This window comes from Leptodactylus fuscus, unplaced genomic scaffold (genome assembly GCF_031893055.1).
Source record: "Leptodactylus fuscus isolate aLepFus1 unplaced genomic scaffold, aLepFus1.hap2 HAP2_SCAFFOLD_145, whole genome shotgun sequence".
NCBI classification, from domain to species: domain Eukaryota; kingdom Metazoa; phylum Chordata; class Amphibia; order Anura; family Leptodactylidae; genus Leptodactylus; species Leptodactylus fuscus.
Window position 1 is genome coordinate 136,508 of NW_027440167.1, and position 19,383 is coordinate 155,890.

General features: G+C 46.0%; 1 protein-coding gene across 1 annotated transcript; it reads left to right on the top strand.

The window, feature by feature from the left end:
- Positions 1 to 630: 630 nt before the first annotated feature.
- Positions 631 to 19,074, top strand: ENTREP3 (endosomal transmembrane epsin interactor 3). Its single transcript, XM_075261491.1, has 12 exons — positions 631 to 1,256; positions 8,247 to 8,303; positions 8,592 to 8,702; positions 8,775 to 8,900; positions 9,186 to 9,293; positions 9,391 to 9,551; positions 9,638 to 9,737; positions 9,818 to 9,902; positions 10,853 to 11,401; positions 11,734 to 11,802; positions 12,621 to 12,862; positions 18,813 to 19,074. Exons 1-12 carry the CDS (start codon positions 1,038 to 1,040, stop codon positions 18,984 to 18,986), a joined length of 2,001 nt encoding a protein of 666 aa, XP_075117592.1. The 5' UTR covers positions 631 to 1,037; the 3' UTR covers positions 18,987 to 19,074.
- Positions 19,075 to 19,383: the final 309 nt, after the last annotated feature.

Genomic DNA, 19,383 nt, shown 5'->3' on the forward strand with positions numbered 1-19,383 from the left:
TGCAGACTACATTTCCCAGCCTACCTTGCAGTGTGGAGGGAGGAGGGCTGTGCAGTACTGCAGCTGTCAAGATGCTGACCAGATGCCGGAGGAGACCGAACATTCTTTGCGCAGGTTTTGCTGGTCGTATTCGGGTGCCCGTTGCAGTCGTCCTGTCGATCACCTGCGGCTGTCAGGATCTTGGACGTGGCCATATGGTCTTCTGTCACTGACACTTCTGTACTCTGCTGATAGACTTTCATCCTCTGGCATGCCGACAATCCAAGGACCACCAGCCTCCCGGCCGCCATGTGAGTGACCACAGCCTGGAGTGTTACGCTTGTGTCATTACCTCCAGGATCCCGAGCATCTTCACCGGTCTGCCATTTAACCCTTTTACCTCCATGCCTCATTGACCCAGTCCTAGCATCATCCACAATCATCTCTCCATCATCCGTGGTGCTCCATTCGTCTAGCGTCTGCAGTGATGCCTACCTGGCTGGCTGCCCACCACCCAACACTCATGACATCTGCCCAATGCTGAGACTTGGCTGTATCCTCTCATCTACATCCCCCAGTGTGTGGAGGGTCCTATGGCGTCCAGTCTCTTGTATCGGAGAAGGGACCTCTGGTGGAGTTTTCTATCTAGTTTTCGTGTGGATGACTGATGTTTCCTTCCATCCTATTTATTACCAGTGTTGTACTTCGACCTTGACCAGGGTCTGCGCCCGTCTGTCCTGCATTGCTTGGCCGTGATTCTTGCTGAGTCGTCTGTATGGCCGCCCTCCTGCTGCCTTCTCTGATGACCATGCTTAATATTCCCAACAAACCCTTGAAGTGGAACCTTCTGAATCTTTTATGCTCTCTGGAATGAGTATAATGTGACTGAGTTTAATTGAACATTAAGGGTTAATCTCTTGTCTTCTGTCCCATGGGAATTGCGTACTGCAGATCCGGCATTGACCCACGCAGACTAGGCATCTCCTGACTGAACTCCCTGTAATGGTAGACTGGGAGAGTCCTCTCGATGAGCGCTGTCATTGGAGCCCTGTGTAGAGATGCCCTCCCCAACAGATTCCAGTTTTTCTCTTACTGGTCGGACCTCCCGCAGTCTGTCCCAGCTGAGGCTACACCGGGCTTGGACACATGTGCTGCTGGCTCTGGGGTTTGTGCAGGTGATTCTGGGGGTCCTGATAGTCACCTTCAGTCTGGTAACGGCCTCTATCACCACAAACACCAAAATCAAACACTCGTGTCCATCGTGGGCTGGATTCTCTGTAAGTTCTGGTTCTACTCCGGGTATGTCTTATGGGTCAGACGAGTCCTTACCTGAGCTCTATCCTCACCGTGGTTATCTTATAGGTCAGACGAGTCCTTACCTGAGCTCTATCCTCACCGTGGTTATCTTATAGGTCAGACGAGTCCTTACCTGAGCTCTATCCTCACCATGGATATCTTATAGGTCAGACGAGTCCTTACCTGAGCTCTATCCTCACCATGGTTATCTTATAGGTCAGACGAGTCCTTACCTGAGCTCTATCCTCACCATGGATATCGTATAGGTCAGACGAGTCCTTACCTGAGCTCTATCCTCACCATGGATATCTTATAGGTCAGACGAGTCCTTACCTGAGCTCTATCCTCACCATGGTTATCCTTTAGGTCAGACGAGTCCTTACCTGAGCTCTATCCTCACCATGGATATCTTATAGGTCAGACGAGTCCTTACCTGAGCTCTATCCTCACCATGGTTATCTTATAGTTCAGACGAGTCCTTACCTGAGCTCTATAGTCACCATGGATATCTTATAGGTCAGACGAGTCCTTACCTGAGCTCTATAGTCACCATGGTTATCTTATAGGTCAGACGAGTCCTTACCTGAGCTCTATCCTCACCGTGGATATCTTATAGGTCAGACGAGTCCTTACCTGAGCTCTATCCTCACCATGGTTATCTTATAGGTCAGACGAGTCCTTACCTGAGCTCTATCCTCACCATAGATATCTTATAGGTCAGACGAGTCCTTACCTGAGCTCTATCCTCACCATGGTTATCTTATAGGTCAGACGAGTCCTTACCTGAGCTCTATCCTCACCATGGATATCTTATAGGTCAGACGAGTCCTTACCTGAGCTCTATCCTCACCATGGTTATCTTATAGGTCAGACGAGTCCTTACCTGAGCTCTATCCTCACCATGGATATCTTATAGGTCAGACGAGTCCTTACCTGAGCTCTATAGTCACCATGGTTATCTTATAGGTCAGACGAGTCCTTACCTGAGCTCTATAGTCACCATGGATATCTTATAGGTCAGACGAGTCCTTACCTGAGCTCTATCCTCACCATGGATATCTTATAGGTCAGACGAGTCCTTACCTGAGCTCTATAGTCACCATGGATATCTTATAGGTCAGACGAGTCCGTACCTGAGCTCTATCCTCACCATGGATATCTTATAGGTCAGACGAGTCCTTACCTGAGCTCTATAGTCACCATAGATATCTTATAGGTCAGACGAGTCCTTACCTGAGCTCTATCCTCACCATGGATATCTTATAGGTCAGACGAGTCCTTACCTGAGCTCTATAGTCACCATGGATATCTTATAGGTCAGACGAGTCCTTACCTGAGCTCTATCCTCACCATGGTTATCTTATAGGTCAGACGAGTCCTTACCTGAGCTCTATAGTCACCATGGATATCTTATAGGTCAGACGAGTCCTTACCTGAGCTCTATAGTCACCATGGATATCTTATAGGTCAGACGAGTCCTTACCTGAGCTCTATCCTCACCATGGATATCTTATAGGTCAGACGAGTCCTTACCTGAGCTCTATAGTCACCATGGATATCTTATAGGTCAGACGAGTCCTTACCTGAGCTCTATCCTCACCATGGTTATCTTATAGGTCAGACGAGTCCTTACCTGAGCTCTATCCTCACCATGGATATCTTATAGGTCAGACGAGTCCTTACCTGAGCTCTATCCTCACCATGGATATCTTATAGGTCAGACGAGTCCTTACCTGAGCTCTATCCTCACCATGGATATCTTATAGGTCAGACGTGTCCTTACCTGAGCTCTATCCTCACCATGGATATCTTATAGGTCAGACGAGTCCTTACCTGAGCTCTATCCTCACCATGGATATCTTATAGGTCAGACGAGTCCTTACCTGAGCTCTATAGTCACCATGGTTATCTTATAGGTCAGACGAGTCCTTACCTGAGCTCTACCCTCACCATGGTTATCTTATAGGTCAGACGAGTCCTTACCTGAGCTCTATCCTCACCATGGTTATCTTATAGGTCAGACGAGTCCTTACCTGAGCTCTATAGTCACCATGGATATCTTATAGGTCAGACGAGTCCTTACCTGAGCTCTACCCTCACCATGGTTATCTTATAGGTCAGACGAGTCCTTACCTGAGCTCTATCCTCACCATGGTTATCTTATAGGTCAGACGAGTCCTTACCTGAGCTCTATAGTCACCATGGATATCTTATAGGTCAGACGAGTCCTTACCTGAGCTCTACCCTCACCATGGTTATCTTATAGGTCAGACGAGTCCTTACCTGAGCTCTACCCTCACCATGGTTATCTTATAGGTCAGACGAGTCCTTACCTGAGCTCTATAGTCACCATGGTTATCTTATAGGTCAGACGAGTCCTTACCTGAGCTCTATCCTCACCATGGATATCTTATAGGTCAGACGAGTCCTTACCTGAGCTCTATCCTCACCATGGTTATCTTATAGGTCAGACGAGTCCTTACCTGAGCTCTATAGTCACCATGGATATCTTATAGGTCAGACGAGTCCTTACCTGAGCTCTATCCTCACCATGGATATCTTATAGGTCAGACGTGTCCTTACCTGAGCTCTATCCTCACCGTGGTTATCTTATAGGTCAGACGAGTCCTTACCTGAGCTCTATCCTCACCGTGGTTATCTTATAGGTCAGACGAGTCCTTACCTGAGCTCTATCCTCACCATGGATATCTTATAGGTCAGACGAGTCCTTACCTGAGCTCTATAGTCACCATGGATATCTTATAGGTCAGACGAGTCCTTACCTGAGCTCTATCCTCACCATGGATATCTTATAGGTCAGACGAGTCCTTACCTGAGCTCTATCCTCACCATAGATATCTTATAGGTCAGACGAGTCCTTACCTGAGCTCTATCCTCACCATGGATATCTTATAGGTCAGACGAGTCCTTACCTGAGCTCTATCCTCACCATGGATATCTTATAGGTCAGACGAGTCCTTACCTGAGCTCTATCCTCACCATGGTTATCTTATAGGTCAGACGAGTCCTTACCTGAGCTCTATCCTCACCATGGATATCTTATAGGTCAGACAAGTCCTTACCTGTGCTCTATCCTCACCATGGATATCTTATAGGTCAGACGAGTCCTTACCTGAGCTCTATCCTCACCATGGTTATCTTATAGGTCAGACGAGTCCTTACCTTAGCTCTATCCTCACCATGGATATCTTATAGGTCAGACGAGTCCTTACCTGAGCTCTATCCTCACCATGGATATCTTATAGGTCAGACGAGTCCTTACCTGAGCTCTATAGTCACCGTGGTTATCTTATAGGTCAGACGAGTCCTTACCTGAGCTCTATCCTCACCGTGGATATCTTATAGGTCAGACGAGTCCTTACCTGAGCTCTATCCTCACCATGGATATCTTATAGGTCAGACGAGTCCTTACCTGTGCTCTATCCTCACCATGGATATCTTATAGGTCAGACGAGTCCTTACCTGAGCTCTATAGTCACCATGGATATCTTATAGGTCAGACGAGTCCTTACCTGAGCTCTATCCTCACCATGGTTATCTTATAGGTCAGACGAGTCCTTACCTGAGCTCTATCCTCACCATGGATATCTTATAGGTCAGACGAGTCCTTACCTGAGCTCTATCCTCACCATGGTTATCTTATAGGTCAGACGAGTCCTTACCTGAGCTCTATCCTCACCATGGATATCTTATAGGTCAGACGAGTCCTTACCTGAGCTCTATAGTCACCATGGATATCTTATAGGTCAGACGAGTCCTTACCTGAGCTCTATCCTCACCATGGATATCTTATAGGTCAGACGAGTCCTTACCTGTGCTCTATCCTCACCATGGATATCTTATAGGTCAGACGAGTCCTTACCTGAGCTCTATCCTCACCATGGATATCTTATAGGTCAGACGAGTCCTTACCTGAGCTCTATCCTCACCATGGATATCTTATAGGTCAGACGTGTCCTTACCTGAGCTCTATCCTCACCGTGGTTATCTTATAGGTCAGACGAGTCCTTACCTGAGCTCTATCCTCACCGTGGTTATCTTATAGGTCAGACGAGTCCTTACCTGAGCTCTATCCTCACCATGGTTATCTTATAGGTCAGACGAGTCCTTACCTGAGCTCTATCCTCACCGTGGTTATCTTATAGGTCAGACGAGTCCTTACCTGAGCTCTATCCTCACCATGGATATCTTATAGGTCAGACGAGTCCTTACCTGAGCTCTATCCTCACCATGGATATCTTATAGGTCAGACGAGTCCTTACCTGAGCTCTATAGTCACCATGGATATCTTATAGGTCAGACGAGTCCTTACCTGAGCTCTATCCTCACCATGGATATCTTATAGGTCAGACGAGTCCTTACCTGAGCTCTATCCTCACCATAGATATCTTATAGGTCAGACGAGTCCTTACCTGAGCTCTATCCTCACCATGGATATCTTATAGGTCAGACGAGTCCTTACCTGAGCTCTATCCTCACCATGGATATCTTATAGGTCAGACGAGTCCTTACCTGAGCTCTATCCTCACCATGGATATCTTATAGGTCAGACGAGTCCTTACCTGAGCTCTATCCTCACCATGGTTATCTTATAGGTCAGACGAGTCCTTACCTGAGCTCTATAGTCACCATGGATATCTTATAGGTCAGACGAGTCCTTACCTGAGCTCTATAGTCACCATGGATATCTTATAGGTCAGACGAGTCCTTACCTGAGCTCTATAGTCACCATGGATATCTTATAGGTCAGACGAGTCCTTACCTGAGCTCTATCCTCACCATGGATATCTTATAGGTCAGACGAGTCCTTACCTGAGCTCTATCCTCACCATGGATATCTTATAGGTCAGACGAGTCCTTACCTGAGCTCTATCCTCACCATGGATATCTTATAGGTCAGACGAGTCCTTACCTGAGCTCTATCCTCACCATGGTTATCTTATAGGTCAGACGAGTCCTTACCTGAGCTCTATAGTCACCATGGATATCTTATAGGTCAGACGAGTCCTTACCTGAGCTCTATAGTCACCATGGATATCTTATAGGTCAGACGAGTCCTTACCTGAGCTCTATAGTCACCATGGATATCTTATAGGTCAGACGAGTCCTTACCTGAGCTCTATAGTCACCATGGATATCTTATAGGTCAGACGAGTCCTTACCTGAGCTCTATAGTCACCATGGATATCTTATAGGTCAGACGAGTCCTTACCTGAGCTCTATCCTCACCATGGATATCTTATAGGTCAGACGAGTCCTTACCTGAGCTCTATAGTCACCATGGATATCTTATAGGTCAGACGAGTCCTTACCTGAGCTCTATCCTCACCATGGATATCTTATAGGTCAGACGAGTCCTTACCTGAGCTCTATCCTCACCATGGATATCTTATAGGTCAGACGAGTCCTTACCTGAGCTCTATCCTCACCATGGTTATCTTATAGGTCAGACGAGTCCTTACCTGAGCTCTATCCTCACCATGGTTATCTTATAGGTCAGACGAGTCCTTACCTGAGCTCTATAGTCACCATGGATATCTTATAGGTCAGACGAGTCCTTACCTGAGCTCTATCCTCACCATGGTTATCTTATAGGTCAGACGAGTCCTTACCTGAGCTCTATAGTCACCATGGTTATCTTATAGGTCAGACGAGTCCTTACCTGAGCTCTATCCTCACCATGGATATCTTATAGGTCAGACGAGTCCTTACCTGAGCTCTATCCTCACCATGGATATCTTATAGGTCAGACGAGTCCTTACCTGAGCTCTATAGTCACCATGGATATCTTATAGGTCAGACGAGTCCTTACCTGAGCTCTATAGTCACCGTGGTTATCTTATAGGTCAGACGAGTCCTTACCTGAGCTCTATAGTCACCATGGATATCTTATAGGTCAGACGAGTCCTTACCTGAGCTCTATCCTCACCATGGATATCTTATAGGTCAGACGAGTCCTTACCTGAGCTCTATAGTCACCATGTGTACTGTCTGTGACGTCAGTGGAGCTCTGTATTCCACAGAATGGACCGAAGTAGAACATGTCACCATTCTTATTACAGGGACCATTGGTCCATGAGATCCGAAGGGACGTCTGCACATTCACATTACACTCAATGGATGGACATGTGGACAAGCTCTAGTCAAGTATGGAAGGCCAAGAGCGGTGTGGAGTGGGCCATGCACAACTGTCCTACCAGCAATGTGACCAAACTGGCCTATGAGAGTTACAGATCCTATAGACAGGTTGTGCAAATCTGCAAAGACTGACCAAATTAATGGTAGCCTCGGCCGAGCTCAGGTCTGTCCTCACCATACAAGTCCTATTTCAAACCGAACATCTAAAACTGTTTCAGCCGATTTCTACCTGACGTGTCTGGGAAGGTTGAGCTCAGGTAATGGAGGAAGGACGTGACGGGGTATGACGGGTGTGTAGCCAGGGCCAGTGACTGTATCCTAGGAGAGAGTAGTAGGAGAGTTGTACTTATGGTGGAGGACATATTGGTGACTTGTCTTCTTCTTCTTCGGCCTCATCTTATTGACCTTTAGGACTTGTCCAGTTTTACAGAAGTCTCCATACATGCGGTAACTGGCCAACCTATACATGTTTTGTTCCTTTGCCTCCATATGGAGAGCTGAGGTGTTTGGGTCTTGTAGGCTACTCTACTATGATGCCCAATAAAAACAATCAGATGGTATGGTCCATATGTATGGAGACCCGAATACTGCAAAGTGAGATGGACTGTGTAAATCCGTGAAATCGACAGCACGTTTCCTTCTCTTTCCACGTTCTAAATCATTGACTAAGTCTTCTCCCACCATTGCCCCATTGTCACGGCTCTTCTCCCACCTCTCCACCTGTCTTGTGGTCTTCTTCCCTCTCCCGTCGCTCTCCTCTCTCGCTCATGTCCTGCTTTTCCTTGTCTCCTTTCTCTCTTCTTGCTGCTCAGTTGGCTGTTTCTGGTCTTATTGGCTGCATCTCATGGAAGAAGCCGATCACCCTGGTGGTAAGTATAGGAACGAGGCAACGGCTGGGTCACTGCTCCGACCATGAAGAGAAGACACGGGTGGGAGGGGAGGTCATAGAGCTGAACCGGAGATGTACAATGATGTATACAGATGGGGGGGAGAAGGTGATAGAGTTAACTGGAGATATAGAAGGTGTATACAGACAGGGGGAAGGTGAACCAGAGACATAGAATGATGTATATAGATTAGAGGGAAGGCCATGGAGCTGTGTGTGACTGTCCCGGCGCGGTGCGGGTGCTGACAGTGATGGTGACTCCATCTTTCAGGTGACTGCCTTCACACTAGTCAGTGCCCTGAGTGTCATGCTCAGTCTGGCCGGCTCCATCCTCTCCTGTCAGAATGGGCAGCTGGTGAAATCCTTTAATTCCTGTAAGAAGGTGAGTGTATACTGTATACCCTGAGTATATTCCTTCCCCGCTCTCATCTGACGCGGCTCTTACTTTCTTCAGGAGAACAATTGGTGCATTTGCTGTCACCCTGTTGGGCAGCAGGAAGCCTTGCCTGACTGCAGAGAGCTGGAGAAGCTGACCCTGTACCCCAACCACCAATGTGACAGCATCCGCATCGCTCTGAAGGTTAGTGACCCCTCACCGGCTCCATGTATTGGGTGTAGGGAACGCAGTGAAGACCACTTCAGCCTTAGCTCCAGGTAGGTGGGACCTTGTGTCCCCTGAGGGGCGCCTCATTATTAGTAGGGCCATGCTTTATGTCTCTGGTTTTCTTACACGATCTTCATGTCTTGCCTTCCTACCTTGGGTTCCACCACTTGGCTTTCCGGCTAGTTTTGCCGCGAGCAGGTCGTCTTCGGCTGCCGGAGGTGGTATGTTCTTTTCTTACTGACGGCTCTCTGTGTGTCCTAGGACCTGTTGTTCAGTGTCTGTGGCCTCACCATCTTTTCCACCATCATCTGCACCTTGTCCGCTGTCATCTGCTGCATTCAGATTTTCTCATTGGATGTCACCCATGTAGTAAGTTCTGTACCCGTGTGCAGACGGAGGCACAAACATGACTTGTGCAGACACTTTCCCTGTTGGGTATGTCACCTATTCTTCTCTGTGTCCCCAGCTGGCCCCTCAGAGATCCACTTCTGTCAACCTGGAGTGCTTCTCTGCCCAGGACACCATCCTGCAGCGTATGATGGAGTGTGAGGAGTTTGTGCCTCCGGTTCCTCCACCTCCATATTATCCTCCAGAGTATACCTGCAGCTCAGAGACGGATGCCCAGAGGTACGGCTGCCCAATACACCATGGCACCTCCATCATGCTACTTACTCTCCATTAGTGGCTGCAACATTGTCCATTTATTGTTACAGTATCACATATAATGGCTCCATGGACAGCCCCATCCCTCTCTACCCAGTAGACTTCCCACCATCATACGAGAGTGTCATGGGGATCCGAGAAGACAGCCAGGTAGGCTTCATCGTCACCAAGCCATTCTCCTGCACCTTGCTAGCTGGATATTTGTCTCCTGAAGTGTTTCCTCTTTACAGGCCACATTATATGATGCCCAAGCCAATGAAGTCTCATGTCTCAGTGTATCAGACCGAATCGACTCTACAGGCCATAGTGGGAATGGTGAGTTGGTAGAGATAGGACAGTGGCCATGGTGGTAATTGGGAGTTGGCAGAGATAGGACAGTGGCCATGGTGGTAATTGGGAGTTGGTAGAGATAGGACAGTGACCATGGTGGTAATGGTAATTTGGTAGAGATAGGACAGTGGCCATGGTGGTAATGGTAATTTGGTAGAGATAGGACAGTGGCCATGGTGGTAATTGGGAGTTGGTAGAGATAGGGCAGTGGCCATGGTGGTAATGGTAATTTGGTAGAGATAGGGCAGTGGCCATGGTGGTAATGGTAATTTGGTAGAGATAGGACAGTGACCATGGTGGTAATTGGGAGTTGGTAGAGATAGGACAGTGGCCATGGTGGTAACGGTAATTTGGTAGAGATAGGACAGTGACCATGGTGGTAACGGTAATTTGGTAGAGATAGGACAGTGGCCATTGTGGTAACGGTAATTTGGTAGAGATAGGACAGTGGCCATGGTGGTAATTGGGAGTTGGTAGAGATAGGACAGTGGCCATGGTTGTAATGGTAATTTGGTAGAGATAGGACAGTGACCATGGTTGTAATGGTAATTTGGTAGAGATAGGACAGTGGCCATGGTTGTAATGGTAATTTGGTAGAGATAGGACAGTGACCATGGTTGTAATGGTAATTTGGTAGAGATAGGACAGTGGCCATGGTGGTAATGGTAATTTGGTAGAGATAGGACAGTGGCCATTGTGGTAATGGTAATTTGGTAGAGATAGGACAGTGGCCATGGTGGTAGTGTTGACATAGCAGCTGATTTGTTGACTAAAGTACTTGGGGCCTACTATCTCTTTGGATTTTTGTGGATCTGACCCAGAGGCCGGCTCTGGTTACCAATACTGTGCGATCCAGTCTGACCTGACGGTTTAGGTGTAGCACTGTGAATGGATGTCCTCTCCTCTCCGCTGACCTCAATCATTCTGCGTTACAGAGGACAGCAGCCCCTCTGAAGACTCGGTCTTGTTGGAGATGCAGGGTTCTGCCGGATCTGTGGGTTATGTCCAGTATCGTTTCATCAAGCGCAGCCGGGCCGACTACTGTCTGAGCGCTGACTGTGGACAGTGTGGACACCACCTCCAGAGCCCGACTATCAGCCTGCAGGGGCCTTTTGAGGAAGTGGCGGTTCCTCGTGTTAAAGGGGGGCGCTCTTTCTCCTGTTCTACGGCCAGTGATTGCACTGAGCCTTCTTCCCATGTAGCGAGTGGTGCCACGCGAAGCTGTAACAGGCTGGAGACCATTGGGTGCACCATTGGTCCCTGTTTCCCAGAATTACGTGTAAAAGGAAAGGTTCCTCATGGAGGAGAAGTGAACAGAGGTTCGGGGTGTTCTCTCCATCACAGCTCTCCCTGCCAGACTCCAGACTGTCCACACCGCAGGTACAGCGAGAACACCCGACCCAAGGCTTTGTCTGTAGACGTGACTCCACGACTTGTCATCCGCTCACACAGCGACCCGGGGATCTCCTTGCTGCTCGGTACAGGTGAGCTGCAGACCTCATTCTTCTTTCATCTTCTTTAAGGAGGACCAGGGGTGAAATGTCCAATATGTCTTCCGTCATCTGATCGGCGCCAACACCCCGAGCAGTTTTGATTCTTCTTTTTCCAAATGGGTTCAGCCATTCCAAAGATATAGGCCTTTAGTGTTGATGTAATTAGAGTCTATTAGACAAGTGGGTGGTAACGCTTCAGTATCTCTGTGCTGGTGTCAAGCACCACCCACTTGGCTAGTGGACACCGGTCATCCCGATGTCATATAATGTCATGCCACCACGACCCCATCTCGCTATCATCTATTTCTCTTCATATTTCTCAGATTTTGGAGTTCCGGATTACACCAAGGTTCTAGAGGAGGACAGTGTCTCCATTTCATCTGTGGACACAGGTCAGACCAATAATTCGGAGTAGTCAGTAATGTAATCTGTAATCCCGCCAGCAGAGATAATGGTCAGGGTGGAGCCCATCTTGAAATTTCAGGATGGTTTTTAAAATCTGATTTTGGATCATTTTCCAGCCGATCCCAATCATGAAATTTTCTCGATCGCCGATCGGTATCCATTCTTTCCCGAACCCGATCGCTTAACCCTATTCATGATATATATATATATATGATTAGGGTTGAGTCGATCTTGAGATAACCTCTGACCTCGATCCTGCCGGAAAAGATCGGCATCGGAATCCCGATCGCGATCATGAAATCTACTCGATCGCCGATCGGAATCTGATCTTTTCCGATCCTGATCGCTCAACCCTAATAAGGAACAGTTTTCTGGTCCTTGGAATCCAATGGCGGAAAGTTGCGGCAGAGATTATCCTCAGACCTTGGCCTTCCACCATGGATTCGGTGGCTGAACCAGTCATGGAATCAGCAGGAAGGTCGCGCAGGACGCTTTTATTTCCGCATCCTGTCCCCACTTCCCATTGGAAACAATAGCAGGAAGATTCCGGACAGAATTTTGTGCTGAGGTTGAGGAATCTGTCTCAAAATCGGCTACAGATACATTGTGTGAACCTCGCCTAATGTTCACCAAAGGTCTCCTGGTTCTATGAAGATTCAGAGATTAGGGTAAGGTCCCCCGTGACTGCTGGATCCATAGCTATAGTGTTACTGAGACTCCATGAGGGCGACACAGTTCTGATAGTATTTGGGGCTTTGTCTTTGGGTGATGGCACGTGGGGTCATTGATGGTTCTTATGCTGCAGGTCTGTATGAAGGAGCCGCATTACACAGACTGCACACGCCCGGATCACCAACACTTCTTCGCACAAATTCAGATGGAAAGAGAAGAATCCATTTTACACGCAAAACTGTTCAGCGACTTTCCAGAAGCGGAGCGTTGTCTTTGGGAGACCTGAAGGGAGGGCGCAATACCCGGGTGCTTGTGGCCAGATTCCTCAATAGATCTCGGAGGAGTCTCAGAGATGGAGGAGACAACACAAAGCCGGTAATGGGGTCCAGGCTTGGAGTCAGAAGGCAGTGCTCGCTGGGAGGAGAGGGTCATGTGGAGAGATCCTTGTCCCAGCTAGGAAGGTGGAGATGGTGGTAGGGTGGGTGGTGGGGTATAAAGGTCTTTGGGTGGTGGGTGGTGGGGTATAAAGGTCTTTGGGTGGTGGGTGGTGGGATATAATAGTCTCATCTTCCTCTGGTTTGGTGACAGCTGGACACGTATTGGGCAGCGATCTCCACAGTGGCCTCTTCTTCTCCCAGTAGGATGTAGAGTTTCCTCTTCTCCCAGTCTGGGATGTGGGCAGAGAGTCTTTGGTAGTAGACGGCCCTCACAGCTGAGTATTTGGTGCAGTGTAGCAGGAAGTGGGTCTGGTCTTCTAGGGCCCCCTGGTCACAGTGCTGGCACAGTCTCTTCTCCTGTGGCTTGTACGTCTGCCTGTATCGCCCCGTCTCTATCTCTAGGTTCTGGGCAATAGGTGGTGATACATGGTGATAGCAGTATATGGTGATAGCAGTATATGGTTATCTCAGTATATGGTGATAGCAGTATATGGTTATCTCAGTAGGTGGTGATAGCAGTACATGGTGATAGTAGTATATGGTTATCTCAGTGGGTGGTTATCTCAGTATATGGTTATCTCAGTATATGGTTATAGCAGTATATGGTTATAGCAGTATATGGTTATCTCAGTGGGTGGTGATAGCAGTATATGGTGATAGCAGTACATGGTGATAGCAGTATATGGTTATCTCAGTAGGTGGTGATAGCAGTATATGGTGATAGCAGTACATGGTGATAGCAGTATATGGTTATCTCAGTGGGTGGTGATAGCAGTATATGGTGATAGCAGTATATGGTTATCTCAGTAGGTGGTGATAGCAGTACATGGTGATAGTAGTATATGGTTATAGCAGTATATGGTTATCTCAGTGGGTGGTTATAGCAGTATATGGTTATCTCAGTATATGGTGATAGCAGTATATGGTTATAGCAGTATATGGTGATAGCAGTATATGGTGATAGCAGTATATGGTTATAGCAGTATATGGTTATAGCAGTATATGGTTATCTCAGTGGGTGGTGATAGCAGTACATGGTTATCTCAGTGGGTGGTGATAGCAGTATATGGTTATAGCAGTATATGGTTATCTCAGTGGGTGGTGATAGCAGTACATGGTTATCTCAGTGGGTGGTGATAGCAGTACATGGTGAGAGCAGTATATGGTGAGAGCAGTACATGGTGAGAGCAGTATATGGTGATAGCAGTACATGGTGATAGTAGTATATGGTTATCTCAGTGGGTGGTTATCTCAGTATATGGTTATCTCAGTATATGGTTATAGCAGTATATGGTTATAGCAGTATATGGTTATAGCAGTATATGGTTATCTCAGTGGGTGGTGATAGCAGTATATGGTGATAGCAGTATATGGTTATCTCAGTAGGTGGTGATAGCAGTATATGGTGATAGCAGTACATGGTGATAGCAGTATATGGTTATCTCAGTGGGTGGTGATAGCAGTATATGGTGATAGCAGTATATGGTTATCTCAGTAGGTGGTGATAGCAGTATATGATGATAGCAGTATATGGTTATCTCAGTAGGTGGTGATAGCAGTACATGGTGATAGTAGTATATGGTTATAGCAGTATATGGTTATCTCAGTGGGTGGTTATAGCAGTATATGGTTATCTCAGTATATGGTGATAGCAGTATATGGTTATAGCAGTATATGGTGATAGCAGTATATGGTGATAGCAGTATATGGTTATAGCAGTATATGGTTATAGCAGTATATGGTTATCTCAGTGGGTGGTGATAGCAGTACATGGTTATCTCAGTGGGTGGTGATAGCAGTATATGGTTATAGCAGTATATGGTTATCTCAGTGGGTGGTGATAGCAGTACATGGTTATCTCAGTGGGTGGTGATAGCAGTACATGGTGAGAGCAGTATATGGTGATAGCAGTACATGGTGAGAGCAGTATATGGTGATAGCAGTACATGGTGATAGTAGTATATGGTTATCTCAGTGGGTGGTTATAGCAGTATATGGTTATCTCAGTATATGGTGATAGCAGTATATGGTTATAGCAGTATATGGTTATCTCAGTGTGTGGTGATAGCAGTATATGGTTATCTCAGTACATGGTGATAGCAGTACATGGTTATCTCAGTATATGGTTATCTCAGTATATGGTGATAGCAGTATATGGTGATAGCAGTATATGGTGATAGCAGTATATGGTGATAGCAGTACATGGTGATAGCAGTACATGGTGATAGCAGTATATGGTTATAGCAGTATATGGTTATCTCAGTGGGTGGTTATAGCAGTATATGGTTTTCTCAGTGGGTGGTGATAGCAGTACATGGTGATAGCAGTATATGGTGATAGCAGTATATGGTTATAGCAGTATATGGTTATCTCAGTGGGTGGTTATAGCAGTATATGGTTATCTCAGTGGGTGGTGATAGCAGTACATGGTGATAGCAGTACATGAGTACATGGTGATAGCAGTATATGGTTATAGCAGTATATGGTTATCTCAGTGGGTGGTGATAGCAGTATATGATTATCTCAGTGGGTGGTGATAGCAGTATATGGTGATAGCAGTACATGGTGATAGCAGTATATGGTTATCTCAGTGGGTGGTGATAGCAGTATATGGTGATAGCAGTATATGGTTATCTCAGTAGGTGGTGATAGCAGTACATGGTGATAGCAGTATATGGTTATCTCAGTAGGTGGTGATAGCAGTACATGGTGATAGCAGTATATGGTTATCTCAGTGGGTGGTGATAGCAGTACATGGTTATAGCAGTACATGGTGATAGCAGTATATGGTTATCTCAGTAGGTGGTGATAGCAGTACATGGTGATAGCAGTATATGGTTATCTCAGTAGGTGGTGATAGCAGTACATGGTGATAGCAGTATATGGTTATCTCAGTAGGTGGTGATAGCAGTATATGGTGATAGTAGTATATGGTTATCTCAGTGGGTGGTTATAGCAGTATATGGTTATCTCAGTATATGGTGATAACAGTATATGGTGATAGCAGTATATGGTTATAGCAGTATATGGTTATAGCAGTATATGGTTATCTCAGTGGGTGGTGATAGCAGTACATGGTTATCTCAGTGGGTTGTGATAGCAGTATATGGTGAGAGCAGTATATGGTGATAGCAGTACATGGTGATAGCAGTACATGGTGATAGCAGTACATGGTTATCTCAGTATATGGTGATAGCAGTATATGGTTATCTCAGTATATGGTGATAGCAGTATATGGTTATCTCAGTAGGTGGTGATAGCAGTACATGGTGATAGCAGTATATGGTTATCTCAGTGGGTGGTGATAGCAGTATATGGTGATAGCAGTATATGGTTATCTCAGTAGGTGGTGATAGCAGTATATGATGATAGCAGTATATGGTTATCTCAGTAGGTGGTGATAACAGTACATGGTGATAGTAGTATATGGTTATCTCAGTGGGTGGTTATAGCAGTATATGGTTATCTCAGTATATGGTGATAGCAGTATATGGTTATAGCAGTATATGGTGATAGCAGTATATGGTGATAGCAGTATATGGTTATAGCAGTATATGGTTATAGCAGTATATGGTTATCTCAGTGGGTGGTGATAGCAGTACATGGTTATCTCAGTGGGTGGTGATAGCAGTATATGGTTATAGCAGTATATGGTTATAGCAGTATATGGTTATCTCAGTGGGTGGTGATAGCAGTACATGGTTATCTCAGTGGGTGGTGATAGCAGTACATGGTGAGAGCAGTATATGGTGATAGCAGTACATGGTGAGAGCAGTATATGGTGATAGCAGTACATGGTGATAGTAGTATATGGTTATCTCAGTGGGTGGTTATAGCAGTATATGGTTATCTCAGTATATGGTGATAGCAGTATATGGTTATAGCAGTATATGGTTATCTCAGTGTGTGGTGATAGCAGTATATGGTTATCTCAGTACATGGTGATAGCAGTACATGGTTATCTCAGTATATGGTTATCTCAGTATATGGTTATCTCAGTATATGGTGATAGCAGTATATGGTTATAGCAGTATATGGTTATAGCAGTATATGGTTATCTCAGTGGGTGGTGATAGCAGTACATGGTTATCTCAGTGGGTGGTGATAGCAGTACATGGTGAGAGCAGTATATGGTGATAGCAGTACATGGTGATAGCAGTACATGGTGATCTCAGTATATGGTGATAGCAGTACATGGTGAGAGCAGTATATGGTGATAGCAGTACATGGTGATAGCAGTACATGGTGATAGCAGTATATGGTTATCTCAGTATATGGTGATAGCAGTATATGGTTATCTCAGTGGGTGGTGATAGCAGTACATGGTGATAGCAGTACATGGTGAGCGCAGTACATGGTGATAGCAGTATATGGTTATCCCAGTACATGGTGATAGCAGTACATGGTGATAGCAGTATATGGTTATCTCAGTATATGGTTATCTCAGTAGGTGGTGATAGCAGTACATGGTGATAGCAGTATATGGTTATCTCAGTAGGTGGTGAGAGCAGTACATGGTTATCTCAGTAGGTGGTTATCTCAGTACATGGTTATAGCAGTATATGGTTATCTCAGTGGGTGGTGATAGCAGTATATGGTGATAGCAGTATATGGTTATCTCAGTATATGGTGATAGCAGTATATGGTTATAGCAGTATATGGTTATCTCAGTAGGTGGTGATAGCAGTATATGGTGATAGCAGTACATGGTGATAGCAGTATATGGTTATAGCAGTATATGGTTATCTCAGTAGGTGGTTATCTCAGTATATGGTGACAGCAGTATATGGTTATCTCAGTACATGGTGATAGCAGTATATGGTGATAGCAGTATATGGTTATCTCAGTACATGGTGATAGCAGTATATGGTTATAGCAGTATATGGTTATCTCAGTAGGTGGTGATAGCAGTATATGGTGATAGCAGTACATGGTGATAGCAGTATATGGTTATAGCAGTATATGGTTATCTCAGTAGGTGGTTATCTCAGTATATGGTGATAGCAGTATATGGTTATCTCAGTACATGGTGATAGCAGTATATGGTTATAGCAGTATATGGTTATCTCAGTAGGTGGTTATCTCAGTATATGGTGATAGCAGTATATGGTTATAGCAGTATATGGTTATCTCAGTAGGTGGTGATAGCAGTATATGGTGATAGCAATACATGGTGAGAGCAGTATATGGTTATCTCAGTAGGTGGTTATCTCAGTACATGGTGATAGCAGTATATGGTTATCTCAGTGGGTGGTGATAGCAGTACATGGTGATAGCAGTATATGGTTATCTCAGTAGGTGGTGATAGCAGTACATGGTGAGAGCAGTATATGGTGATAGCAGTATATGGTGATAGCAGTACATGGTGAGAGCAGTATATGGTTATCTCAGTAGGTGGTGAGAGCAGTACATGGTGAGAGCAGTATATGGTTATCTCAGTAGGTGGTTATCTCAGTATATGGTGATAGCAGTATATGGTTATCTCAGTGGGTGGTGATAGCAGTATATGGTGATAGCAGTATATGGTTATAGCAGTATATGGTTATCTCAGTGGGTGGTGATAGCAGGAGAGGATTTCCATGGCTGGAGCCTCCTTTAGTAGACAGCACTGTTTTCTCTCCATCCATTAGAGCCAATAGACTATTCACCTTCATCTCACCCTAAGTACTTTCTTCCCCGGCCGGTCTCACCACAATTTGCTTTACTATTCACGAGACTTTCACAATCTTCTTGGTCTTCATGACTTTTTAATGTCCTCCCATGTTGTCCTGCTTTCACATCTATAAGAGGTATAACCGCTGTATACAGTTGTATCTCCCTCCGTACATCATGATGGCGCTCCTTCTGCCCGTGTAGAGTCTGTTTCATGTCATTCTGTCATTTTCCAGGCTCCCAAAAGTCCACTTTCCTTTGATCACGAGAGACGTCAGGTTGGGACGCCCATGCAGAGCTGCGGAGACCTCAGCTCCACTTCTTCTCTACGTCGTCTTCTGTCTACTAGCCGGCGAGGGAGCCAACGTCCTCACAGCATGAACGGCACGTATAAAGAGAGCCCCGAGTAAGGAGACGGCTCACCTAGAGACTCACAGACCATGGGTGGTGGGCTCCATGCCTCCATAAAAGCACAAGAAGTGACCTTACAGCACAAGCCCCCTGGACCGTGGACTGGTTTGGTCCTCAGCTGCGTCCGTTCGGTCTGGGGTCTCACCCATTTGCTTTGCATGTTGATTTCTTGCTGTGCTCAGAGTCCGCACCTTCTGCAGTATAAGGGCTAACACCGAGATGTTCCATGCCCCGACCACAATCGGTTCCAATGAGGAATATGTTTTTGTGTTGGAGCGTGTCGTATTTTCACTAAATCCATCTGATGAATCCAGCCTTGTGAGGTGTCTGTGCTATGGGGTAAGGGTTGGGGTGTAGGGGACTGGGCAGACTGTACTGTGGCAGGTGTGTGAGATC

What these genes read in the sequence shown, in the direction of transcription:
- ENTREP3 (XM_075261491.1), top strand. Translation starts at nt 1,038, where the DNA reads ATGCCCTCCCCAACAGATTCCAGTTTTTCTCTTACTGGTCGGACCTCC. An exon ending in GGATCCGAGAAGACAGCCAG is followed by an intron (nt 9,738 to 9,817) that starts GTAGGCTTCATC and finishes TCCTCTTTACAG; the next exon opens with GCCACATTATATGATGCCCA. An exon ending in CATTTCATCTGTGGACACAG is followed by an intron (nt 11,803 to 12,620) that starts GTCAGACCAATA and finishes CTTATGCTGCAG; the next exon opens with GTCTGTATGAAGGAGCCGCA.